Below are 18,623 nucleotides of genomic sequence, written 5' to 3'. Positions count from 1 at the left end.
GTTTCCCAAATCTTGATTTATGATTTTATATACACAATAAAATAGAAATAAATAGATAAAATAATTCGATGTGTAACTAGTATAACAATAGCAAAGCACAAAATTTCATTGCACTGAAATGTTTTAGATGTCTTGACCTAGATTTAATGTTAGACGTTTTATTGTGTATATGACTACAATTTATTATTTTCTTTATAGTAATCGTGAAAATAAGAATACTCACGTCCAAAGAAAGAAATTATCGGAAAAATAACTGAAGACATGTACATATTTTGTTACAAATCATGTATTTTTTATTTATTTTTTGTTGATAAAAAAATATTTAACGTTTTGATGATGTGAATATAAATAAAGTATTTTAAAATAATTATGTCTTGTCAAGGATTCTACGAAATTGGTAAGTTGTGAATGCGCATACAGCATGGCGGCATCACAGATTAACAATGAACAAAATGGCGTCGATAAATGTCAATGTCGTTGGCGTAACTACGTTTTAAAAACCTGTTTATTTGTACATAGAATTACATATTCTTTGACGTTTGTGATAAGGCTGGTTGGCTCCATACTTTGCATTGGACCCAATGTTGGTCCCAACGCAACGCAACGATTGGCTCTAGAAAATAGCTTGTCCCAACGTTGGTGCCAATTAATGTTTCTAGATCCACACGTGGGACTAGTGGTGTTGGGGCCAATGTGTGAATATGCCTTGATTATTAAGGCGATGGAGTCGTACAGAATTTCAATTTGTTATTTCTTTTTTATGAAAAATAAATTTGGGATTTATTTCTGGAACTTATCAGTTCAGCAAATAACTTTATTATTATTACTAAAGACAAGTTAAAACTTACTATTTACTTATTATAACACATAAAAAGAACAGTACATAAAAAGATAGAGCTGTGGTTTTCTGAATTTAGTTAAAAAAAATGTCGTTTCGTCGAAAGATTTAACGTTTACTCTCTAATCCAGCAACTCAATTCGTTTCGTAGTCTTTAAAATGTCTAGTTACGCCAACGATTATTTAAAACACTGTGCACGATAGTAATGCTAAGATGGCATGTCTGTCTCGCTACTGTAGCTTGCTATGGACAATGTCGTGCTTCAACATATGTCTACGTTTCAGATCTGATACGTTCCCAATCATGAATAAGTTTTGTTTTCGATTATTTGTTACTTGATCACTTCAAGCCCGGAAAATCGAGAATTCGAAACACAATAGATATAATCAATTGGGACAATATTATTTGATCCTCTAAAAACTAATTGATCTTTTTTGTATGTGCACTTTTAAAAATAAATGATGTTTTTTATTATATTTTATCTTTATATTAATTATTGGGTCTATATTAGTTGATCTACGGATAAATTATGAATGATCTTCATTAAAGGTAACATAATATTTATGTTTCACATACTCTTTTAATATTTGGTAAACAAAAATAATATTTGATCCTCTTTTTTAGTTATTGATCTTTAATTTTGTTAATTTGATGATTTTTATATCAATTTAACCCTTAAATGCATAGTGTTGCCATATGTCTACGAAGTACTTTTTTAATTATAAAAAGTAACACATTTTATAAGCGTTTCTGAACGTACGCTAATATCATAGAAAACATCATAATAAAGATAAAAAAAACGCAAATGAAGGTAGATTTGAAAAAAAAATAACCGATATTTGACGTAGCGATTGCGAAAGAGAAAAAATTGGTAGTGTTAAAATTTGTGGTATTTGAATTTCAGATTCAGTGACAATTAATTGCTAAAACGATTGGAAAAAAATACATACGTGTTAGAAATAATGTAAAAAATCATTATTATAACTTATTTTTTTGGTAATCTATCCCGAATGTGCCTTCGACTTGATTTTTGTGTATGTAGCCAAATGTCTACACCATGCGTTTATGCCTTAAAATTGTTCTATGGTTTGCTTATTTGGCTTTTCTTTTCAGCATGTTTGGCTCGCTATATGAAAAGGAAATTGAGGCAGCTCTTGCTGCTTTAAATGATGGTGCAGTCTCAGAAGATGATGAAAATTTAGATGATGATAATATCGATTTTTACCCAAACGTACGGGATTTATTGCATGATCTGGATGATGAGTCCATAGATCATAATCCACCCTTGGAACATAACGAAGATCTGATCTAACATATGCTCCTCTTCATAGACTATGGGAGGGTTATGTTCCAGGGTCTTCGTTATGTTCCAAGGGTAGATTATGATCTATGGACTCCTCATCCCGATCATGCAACAAATCCCGTACGTTTGGGTAATAATCGATGTTATCATCATCTAAATTTTCATCATTTTCTGAGACTGCACCATCATTTAAAGCAGCAAGAGCTGCCCCAATTTCCTTTTCAGATAGCGAGCCAAACATGCTGAAAAGAAAAGCCAAATATACAAACCATAGAACAATTTTACGGCATACAAACGCATGGTGTAGACATTTGGCTACATACTGTTAATTTTCAAAAATATACTTTTTTTTCGTACTAAGATTTTTTTTATTATTTTTCCCCCTATCTGTGACTAAAAATCTAATTGATATATTTTTTTCATAACTAAATAAAAAATCATGCATTTAAGGGTTAAATAGTTTCCATCCTTTGACTACAACTTAATAAAAATAAGTACCATAACATAATTATTTTGAAGATTATTTGATATAGACAAAAAATAATTTATACAAATCGAATTATTTAAAAAAGTATCACAATATTGAATATTTGGTGCTCATTTCTTTTATTTTTGAGGACCATCAAGTAACGATCAGATATAATTTTTACATCTCAATTTTTTTTGCGTAGTTCAAAAGAGGTTAAAATATCGATCGATTTCATATATTTTATGTCTCAAAGAAAGAGGATCAATCATTAAAATTGATGACCATTTAGATTTTTTTATTTGCCGTTTTTGCTAATTTAAAAAGATCATTTAAATACATGCCTAATCAATTGTTACGCAGTCATATACTACCATTTGGGGTTTGAGAAATATTACGCCATCTGTAGTCATAAAAATGATATTAATTATTAATGGAATAATATTGACACTATTAAAATTCCATAAGGCTTTTAAGAGATGAGTTAAAAGGCATCCATCTGGGCAATAGTCCATAGATTGCATTTCCACACCTTCACGTACGATCATTCTGTCAAACGCTTTGTTTAATTGACATTATCGTACGTTATGAACTGTCAAATGATTACGATTGCTTTACACAATTCCACCTCTGATGTGAGATTATTATAAGAGAAAACCATATTCATCATCAAAATAATTTAAAAAAAATTGTAATTGTGAATTATCATAGCACAAGTTATAATAACATTCAAAAGATAAGTAAGTAACAAAATAATCGAAAACAATGATTTACGATTGGAAATCAAAATTCAGACTCATCCTGTACAGTACAAAGTTCAATCGAAATTCGATAGATGGCGCTAATTGCTAGTTTAGAATATTTTGGGGTCCAACAAAATGCTCTATTCTTTTTTTAAGCAATGATATGCAAAAAATAGGTCCTAATAAATATTTGTTGGGTCCTGACATAAATAAATATAATATCAATGTTATAAAAACCACACAAATCTAATTGTTTCTTTCTCGTTTTGCATTCCAGCATTTCTTTCAACATTTCTGGCCTCTACTTTAGTTCGTAAGATTGTTTTTTTATTTTTGTATTACTTGAATCCCTTACCTACTCGACACATTCACCATTGTATATAAAAGCATCGCTATATTATATACAGCTTCAGTTGTATAATCACGATATACATAAACCACGAATGTTATGGCAACGGATAGACAGTTCCATTTTATTTGTTGATTGGAAAGAAATGCGTGCTTCTGTTTCAAACCTTACGACTCAGACATAAAATTCACACTCCATTGGCGAAATCATTTTTGTTTGGTTGTAAATTGTACGTGTCATAAGAATATACTTGTAACTAAAGAAAGAAGGACAGGGATCAGATAGGGATGTTAACTTTTTTTTTATTTTAGTCGTTTTGATTTCCTAGGTTCATATCTCCCAACAGTTAAAAAAATCCCAAAAAATATACTAAAAACACTCAAAAATACAAAAAAATATCGCTGCCATTTCTCGTTCTACTTTTTTTTATGAGACAAGAGGCAAAGGGAAATTAATTTCTATGCAAAATGCATGCTGCTAAAAGCAAGCTGAAATGTATGCTTTGAGAATGATTATTACAGCACATCAAGCTAAAATCTGATACTTATGCAATCGTAAAAGGCGCTATTTTGCAATAAAATGTTGAGTCAGATGTGCTTTCTACTAAAAAAGCATCAAATACTAAATGCTTTCACCACTCTCACATTTTTCGCAAAAATATTACAAGCTATTTTTTAATTTCTACTGAATAAGGAGGTCTGGTCAGAAATCTTTAGCAAATACAGGTAATATTTTAATGTTACCTATCCGCGTATCGCGTTAAAACCTGTTTAAATTAATTCATTAACAGAAAGTTGTATAGTTCGTCCACACTGGGCGAATATGCTCGCGCGGCACACTCGACATCTTGCTCACTCAAGAGCAGGGTGAGCAGGATTTCGAATTTGCCGTGCGAGCATATTCGCCCAGTGTGGACGCACCATTACGCAAATACTTTTAAAAATACTACCAATTACCTTCTTAAATCAGTTTATCATAAGTTTACGACCTAATAACTACGTTTAAAAGTTGTTTATAATTTAAACCTGAAATAAGCAAAACAAGGAACTAAATTGCTATCATAGTATGAGTAATAGTAGGTACCTGCTAGCAATAGCTATGTTATTCGACCTTGTGATCTGTCAGCTGTTATCAGTTATCACATCATCTTATCACAGTCTAGAATATACAGATCTCCGTAATCTCAATGATACTAAGACCAGATCATTGGAAAATTAACCTTACGCCTTTCGAATTAAGATTAGTAAATCCGTGCTACTAAAATCCGTTACGCTATACTAATCTATTGTTTCACAAGACCAATACTTCAAGAATCCAAAGTGTGATGTATGTTAGGCTAAATTGAACCTTATTGTTGATATATTTAGAGTTGATTTCACAATACAGGCGCAACTCCCTTAATACGATGCACAATTTAAATTATTCATAAGATGAAACAGTTTCATTGCAATGCTGTTAAAAAATAGGCAGTGTCTGCAATTTTTTCGTGTGTTTAGTTTTGTGTGCATCTCTTTCTATTATATAATTAATTAGACAGAGAAGACAAACTTATAATTGTTGTGATTTGACAGATTTTACTCCAGTTTTTAATTAAAAACAGTTAAAAATGACGAGTGATAGTGGTGGGGTAATGTTTTTTGTTATGAAGACAGTGTGCCAATACATATTCAAAGTGTTGAGGGAGTGCGAAGTTGAAGCAAGAAGTGAGTTGTGCATTATATTATTAGACCCTAATTATGACACAATTAAGAGAATGTCGTACTAGATTTTGCAGCATTTTGGGGCTACTACATTCTGCCTATAGGAATACTATAATATAATTAGTATTACTTGGGCCATGTAAAAGAGTAGTAACGTGATTGATTTAGGTTTTAAGAGCTTTCCTACTCAAAATAAATGTATCAAATATTTATATTTATTTATTCACCTTCTTTTATTAAAACGGTACGATATTTTGAATTTCAATGTATCTCGTATTCAATATCAATATTTTAAACTTCTGTCTTGCATCTGTTTAATTATATTAAATCCAAATTAAGTCTTATCCTGGATTAACCCAAGATATATTTTAGCTTAATTTCAGAATAGCAATACGGATTTTACCAATGACTTGAACAGCTTTATCCGGTAAAGTTATGTTTTTCATATTTTTCACCAGTAGAATTTGACGTTAACTTTATAACAAAAAAATATTGTAATTTCACTTTGATGTAGATAAAAGTATAAAATTAAACAAATTAGATCTTTAACTCCACTTGCATTGAGTAGGTATTTAAATTATACTTCTGCTTACTTACCACTTAGCACATGTTTTAAAGAAATTCAGTATTTTTGAGACTTATATGTATTATCAAAAAATCATAAGTAGCACGGTATATTTTGGAAATATTAATAATTAATGTATAATTTTACGTATTGTACTAAAAAGTTAAATTTTAGATATTATAACGTCAATGAAAACGAAATTGGTCCAGTTAGCATCAGAGTTGTTAATCTACTATGATTTTAGAATAATAAATCCAAATCGAGTACTTTTGCTGCTGACTGTACTGTACTATAGGCCATACTTCCAGCTACCCTTTTCAAGTCAAGTCGTCTCGTTCTATCGCAAAGAATCGCCATTTGATGAGAGCGAGAGAAAAGACGGAATCATAATATTATTGCGCGCGAGCGATAAAGATGGGTAGCTTGGGGTCATTGGACGAAATCCTACGTGCTCGGTGAATTGACTTTAGCTGAAACTGTGGCCCACTGTACATTATCTTGTTATATTTAAGGCTGATTTTGCTACTTAAAATCTCAAGGCTACCAGCAAAATTACCCTTATTGAGTATAGTTTAATAAGTATTGAAAAACTAATTTGGAATACACTCATTTTCTATCAGCCATGTATCACTATATCGTACGTAGATAAGTTCATCAATCATCTCATTTTCAATGCATGTTTTGGTTTTTAACTTTTTTTTTTATGTAATATTATAATCTAAACAATAAAAAGAATAATAAATTCACAGTTCGCACAGTCTACTGTCTATTTTACGTATTCAAAATTGAATTATTTATCTACGAGTATATTGGCATAAAGTAACCCAACAAAAAAATACAATAGGGTAGTTGATATCGCCAGTCAATTGACATACTTTTTACGAACTGTCAAAAATGTGAAACCTACTAAAAATCAGATCTACAGGAAATAACTTCTGTTTTCAGGAATAGAGATACCCTATGTATTTGGTATAAAAAAAGTTCGTTTTCTCCTTTTGAATTTGATGGCAAAGACATGTGTATTTTAACCACAAATTTTATTTGTGAAAATATCAACAATAAGTCTATATGTGTGAATTTAGTCAATGGTGTCAACTACCCTTGTTTCTACACCCTAAAACATTAACGCCGAACTGTAGACCTGGGATGCACGCCGCGATAACATTTTATCGCGCCAATTTATCGATTTTATGCGATAAGACCATACATTTGTCGATAAGATTTTATCATGACTCGCATCCTAGCCTGGCTGGTAAAAAACTATCACTGTCAATTTAGACCTTATAAAGAAAGCTAAATATTTCAACAGCATGTGCAGCAGCGAGACCTCAGTCTCTCCCAGGGGCGGAGGCCTTAGGGACCGGCGGGGGTGCGGGTGGTCCAGCCTCGATCACCAGTCTGACCCCCGATCATCAGCTAAGGGAAGACTTTACGGTGTTGGCCAAAGATCTGGTGGCAAGCTTGAAGGGGATTGTGTCCACTCTGGTAAGTAATTTCTATGTATATTTATATTGTAACTATACAATATTGGACGTTTTAGAGGCCAGCGGGGGGCCCGGCTTCGATCACCAGCCTCATCCTATATTTACGGCCCTATTTGTTCCCACCGCTGCAACTCCTGTGTAGTTACGATAGGATCTACAGCTTAACCTCTAATAAAAACTCAACCAGTGAAGGTAAGGTCTACATATATTTATAAAACGGAACTGCACAATATTGGAGGCCTTAGGGACCGGTGAGGGTGCGGGGGGTCCAGTCACGATCACCAGTCTGACCCCCGACCATCAGCTGAGGGAAGACTTTACTGTGTTGGCCAAAGAACTGGTGGCTAGCTTGAAAGGAATAGTTTCTACTTTGGTAAGTGAAAAAAATGTAACTATACAATATCGGGGGCCTTAAAGACCGGCGGGGGGCCCGGCCTCGATCACCAGTCTGTCCCCCGATCATCAGCTGAGGGAAGACTTTACTGTGTTGGCCAAAGATCTGGTGGCTAGTTTGAAGGGGATTGTGTCTACTTTGGTAAGTGAAAAAATCTCCCCTGCCCTTTTGTCCCTATGTCTGAGAGTCCTCCACCTGGACATGAGCTCCCCTGGCTTACCTGGAAGTCTTTAAATAGACTTCGGACGCAGGTTGGCCGTAGTAAGGACAATCTGGCCAGGTGGGGATTCTTGGATGGCTTGAACATGGAGTGCAGGTGCGGTTTTGTTCCCCAGTCGATGAGGCACCTGATGTCATGCCCTGAGTGCTCAAGCAACTGCACTCAGGAGGATTTGATGAGTGCTACCGACAACGCCACTCTTGTGGCGGAGTTTTGGGCTGACACTGTGTAGGTTTGTTGTCGACACGAAAAGAAGAATAAGTGAAAAAATGTAATTATACAATATTAGGGGCCGGCGGGGGCCACTTTAGTAAGTGAAACGGAACGATTTTCGGGATTATTCTTCCTACCTTTTGGTCCTGCCTGCCGTTGCCTGCAACTCCTGTGTAGCCAGCATCTACAGCTTGACTGCCAATGAAAACCCAACCAGTGAAGGTCAGGTCTATGTATATTTATAAATCTAAATCCACAATATCGGAGGCTTAGGGGCCCATGGGAGTGCGGGGGGCCCGGCCTCAATCACCATTCTGACCGCCGACCATCTGCTGAGGGAAGACTTTACTGTGTTGGCCAAAGATCTGCTGGCTATCTTGAAGGGCATTGTGTCCACTCTGGTAAGTAATTTCTATGTATATTTAATTTATATTGTAAGTATACAATATTGGAGATTTTAGAGGCCAGCGGGGGGTCCGGCTTCGATCACCAGCCTTATCCTATATTTACGGCCCTATTGTTCCCACCGCTGTAACTCCTGTGTAACTAGGATATGATCTACAGCTTAACCTCTAATAAAAACTCAACCAGTGAACGTAAGGTCTGCGTATATTTATAAAACGGAAATGCACAATATTGGGGGCCTTAGAGGCCGGCGGGACGCGGGGTCCACTTTGGTAAGTGAAACGGAACGATTTCTATGTATATTTACGGGATTATTTTCCTTTTGTTCCCACCGCTGCAACTCCTGTGTAGCTAGCATCTACAGCTTGATCGCCAACAAAAACCCAACCAGTGAAGGCCAGGTCTATATTAATTAATAAAATTTAACTCCACAATATTTATTCTTTACGACATAAGTTTGTCATACTCCATTACTGATTCAGTACAATCAAAACTGAGCCCTAAACTCTTAATCTTTACAACACATATTTGTATCATCCAGGTGTGCGAGCGAGGCAGACTGCGTGCGGCCATGGACGCGGCTGAAACGACCGCAGCGCCGCCAGGGGCGGTGGTGGCAGCTCTCAGAACTAACCTGACCTCGGCGCTGCAGCAGAACTCGGGTGAGACACGAGTTTTATGACTGTCACAAACTAAGGCGAATTTATATTTGTCTGGCGTGTTGTATCAGAACAGAATCGAATATTATGGTAACGTTTAAACTATAATGTGTCGTGACGGCTTTTGACGTGTCGCACACTAAATGTATGAAACAGATTCTGTTCAGATTCGTCATGACATAACACGACAAACAAAAAACAGCTTTATGCTCCCAAATCCCCATCCCGTTGCCGTTGCGCGGGGAGTGTAGGCTAATTCCTCCGTTTGCTAAATTAAAAAGGGTCGTGTCAAACATTCTTGATATGGTTTTTAGAAAGGTTGGAGTAGCGTATTAGTTGGCGCCACTGTCGACGGATTTTGTCACAGTTACACTAATTGTAAATGGCGCCAACCGCCATTCTATGGATGAAAAAAGCGGACAATCGTGTTTTGCATCACTCCTTGGTGTAGGCTGCCTGTACATTGGAGCAAAGCGAGAAATGCGTATAAATTCATAAAATAAACAGGGAAATTGAACGAGTAAGAGCAGCGGAGAAGGTGGACCTAGGTCCACGTATGAAAGTCAGTCCGAAACTCCACTCTGCATACTTTCCTACTCCACTCCGCTAACTACACACGTTGTGTGTAGCGGAGTTGTTAACTACAACTCCTAGACTAAGAGCTAGTGAACGCCAGACCTACGTCATTTTATAAAAGCTGAAAGTTTGTCAGCGTATGCTCCCTATATAGTTGAAGTTTGGGTCATCGTGGCTTTGGCAGCTATCCTAAAAAAACTGTCTGGCAAGGAGTTCGAATTGTCAAAACTATCTGGCTGCTGAGGAAACTACTTCTAATTATTGGGAGCATAAGCTGCCAAACTTTCAGCTCTTTTAAAATGACGGATGCTGGGGTTCACCAGCTCTTAGTCTATCCGCTATACATTAAGTACTCTAACTCTAATTCCTCGCTTCGCTCCGGTGGACTGGCAGCCTGACATTCATCAACGTACTGCCATAGACTAAAATGATTTTGTAAATGCTTTGTAAATAATGAATCCGCGTGACCCTGGCATGGGTGCGTAAATAATGACGTGCGAAGTTTTGTGCGCAGAGCTGCGGTCCCGACTGTCGCGCATACACGACGCGTCGGATATCGCTGAAATATCGTCCATGGGCAACAACTCCGAGCCGGTGAGTGACTGAGTGTTTAAGGATTTATCATCACACTTAGGGTTGATTTTTCAATGGTCAGATATCTTTTAATGAAGAATAACCTTGTCATTTTGACATATTTCCCATACTAAAACTGTCAATGTGCCTAACTTATACTTTGACGATTGAAAAATCAGCCCTAAATGAAGTCTGTGGTCAGGTCAAAGTGAACGCAGCCCGCATCATTTAGGAACTACGCTGTCGGTCTATACATTATGTAATTATATTTTAACTGAAGAATATAATTGTACTTTTAGAATAGAATAGAATAGAAAGTATTTATTTGTCTTTTGAGATATTTATGATATTTCCCATACTGAAACTGTCAATGTACCAAACATTTTCTTCGGTTAAAAGTTCTCCGGCGATTGAAATCAGCCCTAAGAGAGATTGAATCAAGTTTTGAAACTTGTAAAGACCTTATCCTTAAACAAAAGAACAGACAATTTTTAGATTTCAGAATCTGTGACTGACAACGAATCGCTTTTTGGTGTTATTACACTTATCCCTATTAACTCAACTCATTAACAGGGAATTATGAAGAAAAGTTCATAATTTCCCTTTGATGGGGCAATTGTTATTACGCAAATTTTGTAGGTATTTTAATAACATCAACTATCATCTATTCCTTACACCCTCAACAGGTGAACAGACAGTTCCAGCAGTCGCTAAGCTACAGCTCCTCGTGTGTCTCCGCTTCCGAGTTCTTTGATGCTGAGGAGCACGACGAGGACCTGAAGCCTACGGAAATACTTGCTGCTGATGAGGTATGCCAAATTCAAATACAAAAAGACATGGCACTTAAGTTCAAAATACAATCACAAAAGGCCTTTATGAAGAGTTATAATATTTACCCGACTGCGCCAGAAGGAGGTTTATTGATATAATACTCTGGTAAATCCAAAAGCAGTTATCACGTCTCTAAAGGTTAGCCTACTTGGCCGAGTCTTAGCTGTTTCACGAAAACATTCAGCGGTTAATGTTAATATACAGCCCTCTAGACAAGTGACAAAACGTGACAGGCACAATCCGATCCAGCTAACTGCGCACCACGCTGGAATGCGACTCCCTCGCACTCCCCGCGTTCGTCCCATGCGTACCAGAGCTACATGTGACGTCACGGCTGCCAGATACGCAGTTAACTCGACCGGGTTGTAAAATTTTGAAACATGTTAGTTACTCGCTACGTGAAGTAATTTCGAAGTTATTGTAACTTGTCTATGATCCGTTATTCAGACTCGATCTAAAGCCTGGTCCGTGAGCACGTACAATCCCGTCCAATGACCCCAAGCTACCCATCCTTATCGCTCGCGCGTAATTATATTGCTGTCGCGACTGTGCGACGTGCGCCCGCAGTGAGTGTGCGAGCGCGACAGCAACATAATTACGCGCGAGCAACAAGGATGGGCAGTCATTGGACGGGATTCTACGTGCTCATGGACCAGGCTTTAGCGATATTAATCTATTTTATCGATATCTCCACAGGCCGGCGTGATCGAGCTCGATGGAGATTCGTCATCAGAGGCCGGCTCGCTCAGCAGCGAAGAAGGATCGGCCAGCTCCGACAACTCAGACGGTGCGAGTGAGTTGCTTTGCGTGTTGTGGCTTTACATTTAGAGGCTGATTTACGCGTATTAAGTAGATAACTAAATTTTTCGGTTAAGTTGGTGGGCGGGGCTTGTCACTTGACACGTTTTACAAGCAGTTTCATAGTAAACAACGAGCTTGACGTTTGGACATAGACTTAAAATTAAGTCAAAATTTAGTTAAATAATTAATTAATACGTGTAAATCAGCCTTTAGGGGTTGCGCTAAAACTTGCGCAAATGCCCGCTCCTTACGCCCGCACATTAGTTGGGCGTTCGCGCGTGTTGAAACCCATCTCACGCGACACTGCGCTGCTAATACTATTTTTCGAGAGTTATCATAATCGTATCAATCCATAGTCAGGGGATGGTGAGTGACATTACAATAAAACAAAGATCATTCGTTAGCTATAATAATATGTTTTATTTGCCTTATTTTTAATGTATACAGCAAAAAGTTAGTGGACAACCTTGTCAAAAATACCTGCTTGCTAGCCACAGTAATAAAACGGGACTATTCCCACCTCTCGTTCCCACCACTGCAACTCCTGTGTAGCCAGGATCTACAGCTTGACCGCCACAAAAACCCAACCAATGAAGGTCAAGTTTGTCCTGGGGGAAAGTTAAACTGTCATTGGACCCGCAACGAAATTAATCAGAAGAACATAGGAGGAGTTCGAAATTAAGGTTCGACTTCCCTCCATTGCAAAGCGGATGACAGGTGACAAACAAAAGTTTAAAAACCTTTAAGAAAAGATTATGCACCACGGACAATAAATTAAATTAAGGGGGCCTATCTTATGAGCAATTAGCAACTACCTGCCAATAATATTTTTCACAAAATCGCTTAAAAGCACGGAAATTTTTCCTTGTCGCGACAAGATCGGTGTAATAAATTGCGGAAACAGATGTATGTTGTATTGAATTAAGCATTATATATCACGTTCAATGTTCATGTTTCCAAAGATCACACTCCCACAAGATATGATGGGCAGACTGCTCATGACTGACATCATCAGTGAAACACTCGCAAAAAGGAGACGGAACTAGTTTGAATTCGTGAAGTTTATGTTTAAAGTTGCCATGTCCCGTGAGGAACTGCGACGAGCAATGGTCGATTTCTAACCATCGCCTAGTTAGACGTTCGCGTACATTCGGGAAGAATTTATATAAGTGACGTCCTTTGACTGACGTATCCCATCTTTTTTGCCATTCATTAAGTAAATCTTCTTCGACGACTTCTCGGGAATCAAATAATCGACTTATTTTAGAACGATCGCGGCTATTTAAGAAATCGGAGAGTAATAAAAATAGTAAGCTCACACTTTACAGTATAATACAATCATTTATTTACCACGATCCTTCTCTTCCCCAGTGCTGTCAGCAGAACAAGTGACCCTCCGCCTGAACCAGAACGGCATCGAGCCGCGGGCCCCTTGCTGGGCGCGCCGCACCTGCCTGCCCTGCCCGCGCCCCACGCCCGGGGGCCCCTCGCTATGGAACCTGCTGTACAAGAATATTGGCAAAGACCTCAGTCAGATCTCCATGCCGGTGACCATCAACGAGCCCCTGAATATGCTGCAGGTATGTAGTCACTGGGGCCCCGGGGCCCCTGCCTGCACTGCCCGCGCCCCACGCCCGGGGGCCCCTCGCTGTGGAACCTGCTGTACAAGAATATTGGGAAAGACCTCAGTCAGATCTCCATGCCGGTGACCATCAACGAGCCACTTAATATGCTACAGGTATGTGAAGTCATCGGGGCCCCGCACTATGACGTTACTAGGGCCCCAGGGCTCCTCGCTATGGAACCTGCTGTACAAGAATATTGGCAAGGATCTGAGCCAAATCTCCATGCCGGTGACCATCAACGAGCCTTTGAATATGCTACAGGTAAGTGATGGCAGTGGGGCCCCGGGGCCCCGCCCCACCCCCGGGGGCCCCTCGCTATGGAACCTGCTGTACAAGAACATTGGCAAGGATCTGAGTCAGATCTCCATGCCGGTGACCATCAACGAGCCACTGAATATGCTGCAGGTATGTAGTCACTGGGGCCCCGGGGCCCCGCCCCACCCCCGGGGGCCCCTCGCTATGGAACCTGCTGTACAAGAACATTGGCAAGGATCTGAGTCAGATCTCCATGCCGGTGACCATCAACGAGCCACTTAATATGCTGCAGGTAAGTGATGGCAGTGGGGCCCCCTGCCCGCGCCCCACGCCCGGGGGCCCCTCGCTGTGGAACCTGCTGTACAAGAACATTGGGAAAGATCTCAGCCAAATTTCCATGCCGGTGCATCAACGAGACCCTGAATATGCTACAGGTAAGTAAGATGTTACAGATATGTGATGTCACTGGGGCCCAGGGGCCCCTCGCTGTGGAATCTGCTGTACAAGAACATTGGGAAGGACCTTAGTCAGATCTCCATGCCGGTCACTATCAACGAGCCCCTGAATATGCTACAGGTATGTAAGATGTTACAGATATGTGACGTCACCGGGGCCCGCGCCCCACGCCCGGGGGGCCAACGCTATGGAACCTGCTGTACAAGAACATTGGGAAGGACCTTAGTCAGATCTCCATGCCGGTGACCATCAACGAGCCTCTTAATATGCTACAGGTAAGTGATGGTAGTGGGGCCCCGGGGCCCCTGCCCGCGCCCCACGCCCGGGGGCCCCTCGCTATGGAACCTGCTGTACAAGAACATTGGGAAGGATCTGAGTCAGATCTCCATGCCGGTGACTATCAACGAGCCACTTAATATGCTCCAGGTAAGCAACATGTTACAAATAAGTGACGTCACTGGGGCCCCGGGGCCCCGCCCCACGCCCGGGAGCCCCTCGCTATGGAACCTGCTGTACAAGAATATTGGGAAGGACCTTAGTCAAATCTCCATGCCGGTCACTATCAACGAGCCCCTTAATATGCTGCAGGTAAGGAATATGCTACAGGTATGTGACGTCAACGGGGCACCTGCCTGCCCTGCCTGCGGCCCACGCCTGGGGGCCCCTCGCTATGGAACCTGCTGTACAAGAACATTGGGAAGGATCTTGCAAGAAAGGATTTTTTCCTGGCGGCTTGGTGACTGGAATTGAACCGCCACCGGTGCAGACTGAGAAGATGGTGAATTGTCTGCACGTGTAAAAGAGGTTGTCCGGCTTGCAGAAATTTATAAGAGTTACCGTTCCTTGTGTGAAATTAGAAAATGTAAATAAAACAGCTCCCTCTCAATTGACACAATTTATTTTTATCTCGTATGCTCGTATACAGGGTGTCCCGTAATATAACGTCAAGCCGGAACTGGGTGTTGAGGCAAGTTGTGCTGGTTATCAGAAAAATATAAAAAAAAATCTATGTGGCATATTTTCAAAATAATAGGCATTTAAAAAAAATCTAAAAATTCTACTCCAGGTGACGGTCCTTTTACTCGTGTTGCCACAAATCTTCACTTTTTCCAAATTTTTTTTTTGTTATGTAACCCTGAATAATGCTTCTCTAAATTGTTATCAAAATTACAAAACCAGCTGCTCCAGCTTGGATGAAAAAAATACATTATTCCCAAAAAAAATTTCAAAATAAAAATTTTGCCTAGTTTAAACCNCTCTTGCAGAGACAGAGGTTTGATGACAAGGAGGAAATGCGAAGAGATCAGCAGTTTAGAAAGGAGTAATAATTATAGAAATCAATATGAAATATTGAAATATCTAAAATATGAAATGTAAAATCGTAAAATATGAAATTGTAAAATCTGAAATCCCGCATCTGAAACGAAAAATACGAGACTCAGCATCACATGTGGAACGTGGCATTAGGTTATGAAAAAACCCGCAATGGGAAACAAATAATACTTACGAAGAACTGCTCGCTAATTTGAAACTCACTCGCAGCCTTCAGCAACCCACCCTCATCCGAACAGGATTTAGGGAATTTCTGAAAGAAACGATCACATGAAATACCACGTACTGGAATACGAAAAATATCAATCACGAAAAATAAATAAATTCTCCGACGGGAACTTACCTCATGTGTGAATATTTTTAAATTATATTAATAAATTATCGTGGATGCATTCTGCATCACACGATTTGAAACATAAGGAATATACATTCCCGAAAATAATCAAATTGCGGTTGCGCACGATCGACAGATTCCTAAGTGATTTGACAGCTCCACTGACAGCCGCTAGTCATAGACAACGCGATACGTTTCGTTTCGCCGCTTGAAAAAGTAAATACTGTACTAATAAAACCATGATGAAAACAATTTCCAGAACACTGAAAATATTCTATTTGAAAAATAGAATAATCAATATAAAAACACTGGGAAATGTTTCATCAAAATATATTTCAATTAACTGAGCAAAAAGCGCCATCTATTGCGAATTAATTCTAAATCACGCCAATAGATGTCGCTAGTGGTATCCAAAATCAGAATATCGAGAAGAAATATTAATTTGTGAAAAAACAGCCAAAACTGCAACGCTACAATCTCAGTCAGATCTCCATGCCGGTCACTATCAACGAGCCACTTAATATGCTACAGGTAAGTAAGATGTTACAGATATGTGACGTCACTGGGTCCCCGGGGGCCCCTCGCTATGGAACCTGCTGTACAAGAACATTGGCAAAGATCTTAGTCAGATCTCCATGCCGGTCACTATCAACGAGCCTCTAAATATGCTACAGGTATGTGACGTCACTGGGGCCCGGGGGCCCCTCGCTATGGAACCTGCTGTACAAGAATTAATATTGGGAAAGACCTTAGTCAAATATCCATGCCGGTGACCATCAACGAGCCACTTAATATGCTCCAGGTATGTAAAGTCATCGGGGCCCCGCACTATGACGTTACTAGGGCCCCAGGGCCCCACACTCTGGAATCTTCTGTACAAGAACATTGGGAAAGACATCAGCCAGATCTCCATTCCGGTCACCAACAATGAGCCTCTGAACATGCTACAGGTATGTGACGTCACTGGAGCCGCGGGCCCAGTGCTGGGCGCGCCGCACCTGCCTGCCCTGCCCGCGCCCCACGCCTGGGGGCCCCTCGCTGTGGAACCTGCTGTACAAGAACATTGGGAAGGATCTGAGTCAGATCTCCATGCCGGTGACGATCAACGAGCCACTTAATATGCTACAGGTAAGTGATGGTAGTGGGGCCCCGGGGCCCCGCCCCACCCCCGGGGGCCCCTCGCTATGGAATCTGCTGTACAAGAATTAATATTGGGAAAGACCTTAGTCAAATATCCATGCCGGTGACCATCAACGAGCCACTTAATATGCTACAGGTATGTAAAGTCATCGGGGCCCCGCACTATGACGTTACTAGAGCCCCAGGGCCCCTCGCTATGGAACCTGCTGTACAAGAACATTGGCAAAGATCTCAGTCAGATCTCCATGCCGGTGTAACTCATGCCTGGCTGATTACTATGATGTCATAGACCAAGAAAATGCTTAGAATTTTTATCTTCATCTTCTTCTTGCTTAGCAATGACTTACAAAACCAATTCGCAACAAGATTCTTATAGCATTATTTATTTTGTTTCAGCGACTGTGCGAAGAACTAGAATACTCTGAACTGCTGGACGCAGCAGCAGAATGCAAGAACGCAGTGGAACGCATAGCACTCATCGCAGCGTTCGCTGTGAGCGCGTACGCGTCGTCCGCCCACCGCGCCGCCAGCAAGCCTTTCAACCCGCTGCTGGCGGAGACTTACGAGTGCGTGAGGGACGACAAGGGCTTCCGGTTCATTGCTGAGCAGGTCAGTTAGTTCATCATTATCATCACCAGTGTATATCAATCCTAGATGCAGCTGCGGAATGCAGGAATGCAGCAGCAGTATGAAAAAAAGAAAGCAGTGGAACGCTAGACGCAGCAGTGGAATGCTAGACGCAGCAGAGGAAAGTAAAAACGTAGCAGCAGAATGAAAGAACGCAGCAGAGGAATGCTAGACGCAGCAGCAGAATGAATAAAAGCAGCAGCGAGGTGAAAGAATCCAGCTACAGAATGCTAGATGCAGCAGCGGAATGCTATACGCAGCAGCGGAATGCTATACGCAGCAGCGGAAAGAAAGAACGCAGCAGCGAAATACTAGACGCAGCAGCGGAATGAAAGAACGCAGCAGCGAAATACTAGACGCAGCAGCGGAATGCTATACAGCAGAAGAAAGCTAGACACAGCAAAGGAATCCAAGAACGCAGCAGCGGAATCCAAGAACTCAGCAGCGGAATCCAAGAACGCAGCAGAGGAATCCAAGAACGCAGCAGCGGAACTCTAGAACGCAACAGCGGAATGTAAGAACGCAGCAGCGAAATGCAAAACGCTTCAGCGGAATACTAGAACATAGCAGCAGAAAGCAAGATAGCAGCTACAGAGTGCAAGAACGCAGTGGAACGCATAGCATTGATCGCAGCGTTTGCTGTGAGCGCGTACGCGTCGTCCGCCCACCGCGCCGCCAGCAAGCCTTTCAATCCGCTGCTGGCCGAGACTTACGAGTGCGTGAGGGACGACAA

General features: G+C 40.3%; 1 protein-coding gene across 1 annotated transcript in view; it reads left to right on the top strand.

Moving 5' to 3' along the window:
* The window catches only part of LOC114363140 (oxysterol-binding protein-related protein 6), a 56,116-nt gene that overhangs the window by 28,455 nt on the left and 9,038 nt on the right, over nt 1–18,623 (top strand). Inside the window, exons 15-29 of the mRNA XM_028318782.1 lie at nt 3,629–3,664; nt 7,275–7,450; nt 7,642–7,700; nt 7,867–7,984; nt 9,223–9,343; nt 10,431–10,510; nt 11,176–11,298; nt 12,017–12,113; nt 13,493–13,701; nt 13,909–14,151; nt 14,237–14,435; nt 14,738–15,063; nt 15,723–15,730; nt 17,074–17,251; nt 17,660–17,872. Of these exons, the coding sequence (XP_028174583.1) occupies nt 3,629–3,664; nt 7,275–7,450; nt 7,642–7,700; nt 7,867–7,984; nt 9,223–9,343; nt 10,431–10,510; nt 11,176–11,298; nt 12,017–12,113; nt 13,493–13,701; nt 13,909–14,151; nt 14,237–14,435; nt 14,738–15,063; nt 15,723–15,730; nt 17,074–17,251; nt 17,660–17,872 (2,186 nt within the window). The remainder of the gene's footprint in view (nt 1–3,628; nt 3,665–7,274; nt 7,451–7,641; nt 7,701–7,866; nt 7,985–9,222; nt 9,344–10,430; nt 10,511–11,175; nt 11,299–12,016; nt 12,114–13,492; nt 13,702–13,908; nt 14,152–14,236; nt 14,436–14,737; nt 15,064–15,722; nt 15,731–17,073; nt 17,252–17,659; nt 17,873–18,623) is intronic.

The sequence above is a fragment of the Ostrinia furnacalis genome, unplaced genomic scaffold (assembly GCF_004193835.3).
Source record: "Ostrinia furnacalis isolate ACB-3 unplaced genomic scaffold, ASM419383v2 OfSCF7013, whole genome shotgun sequence".
NCBI lineage: Eukaryota > Metazoa > Arthropoda > Insecta > Lepidoptera > Crambidae > Ostrinia > Ostrinia furnacalis.
This window is presented reverse-complemented; position numbering and strand designations above follow the sequence as displayed.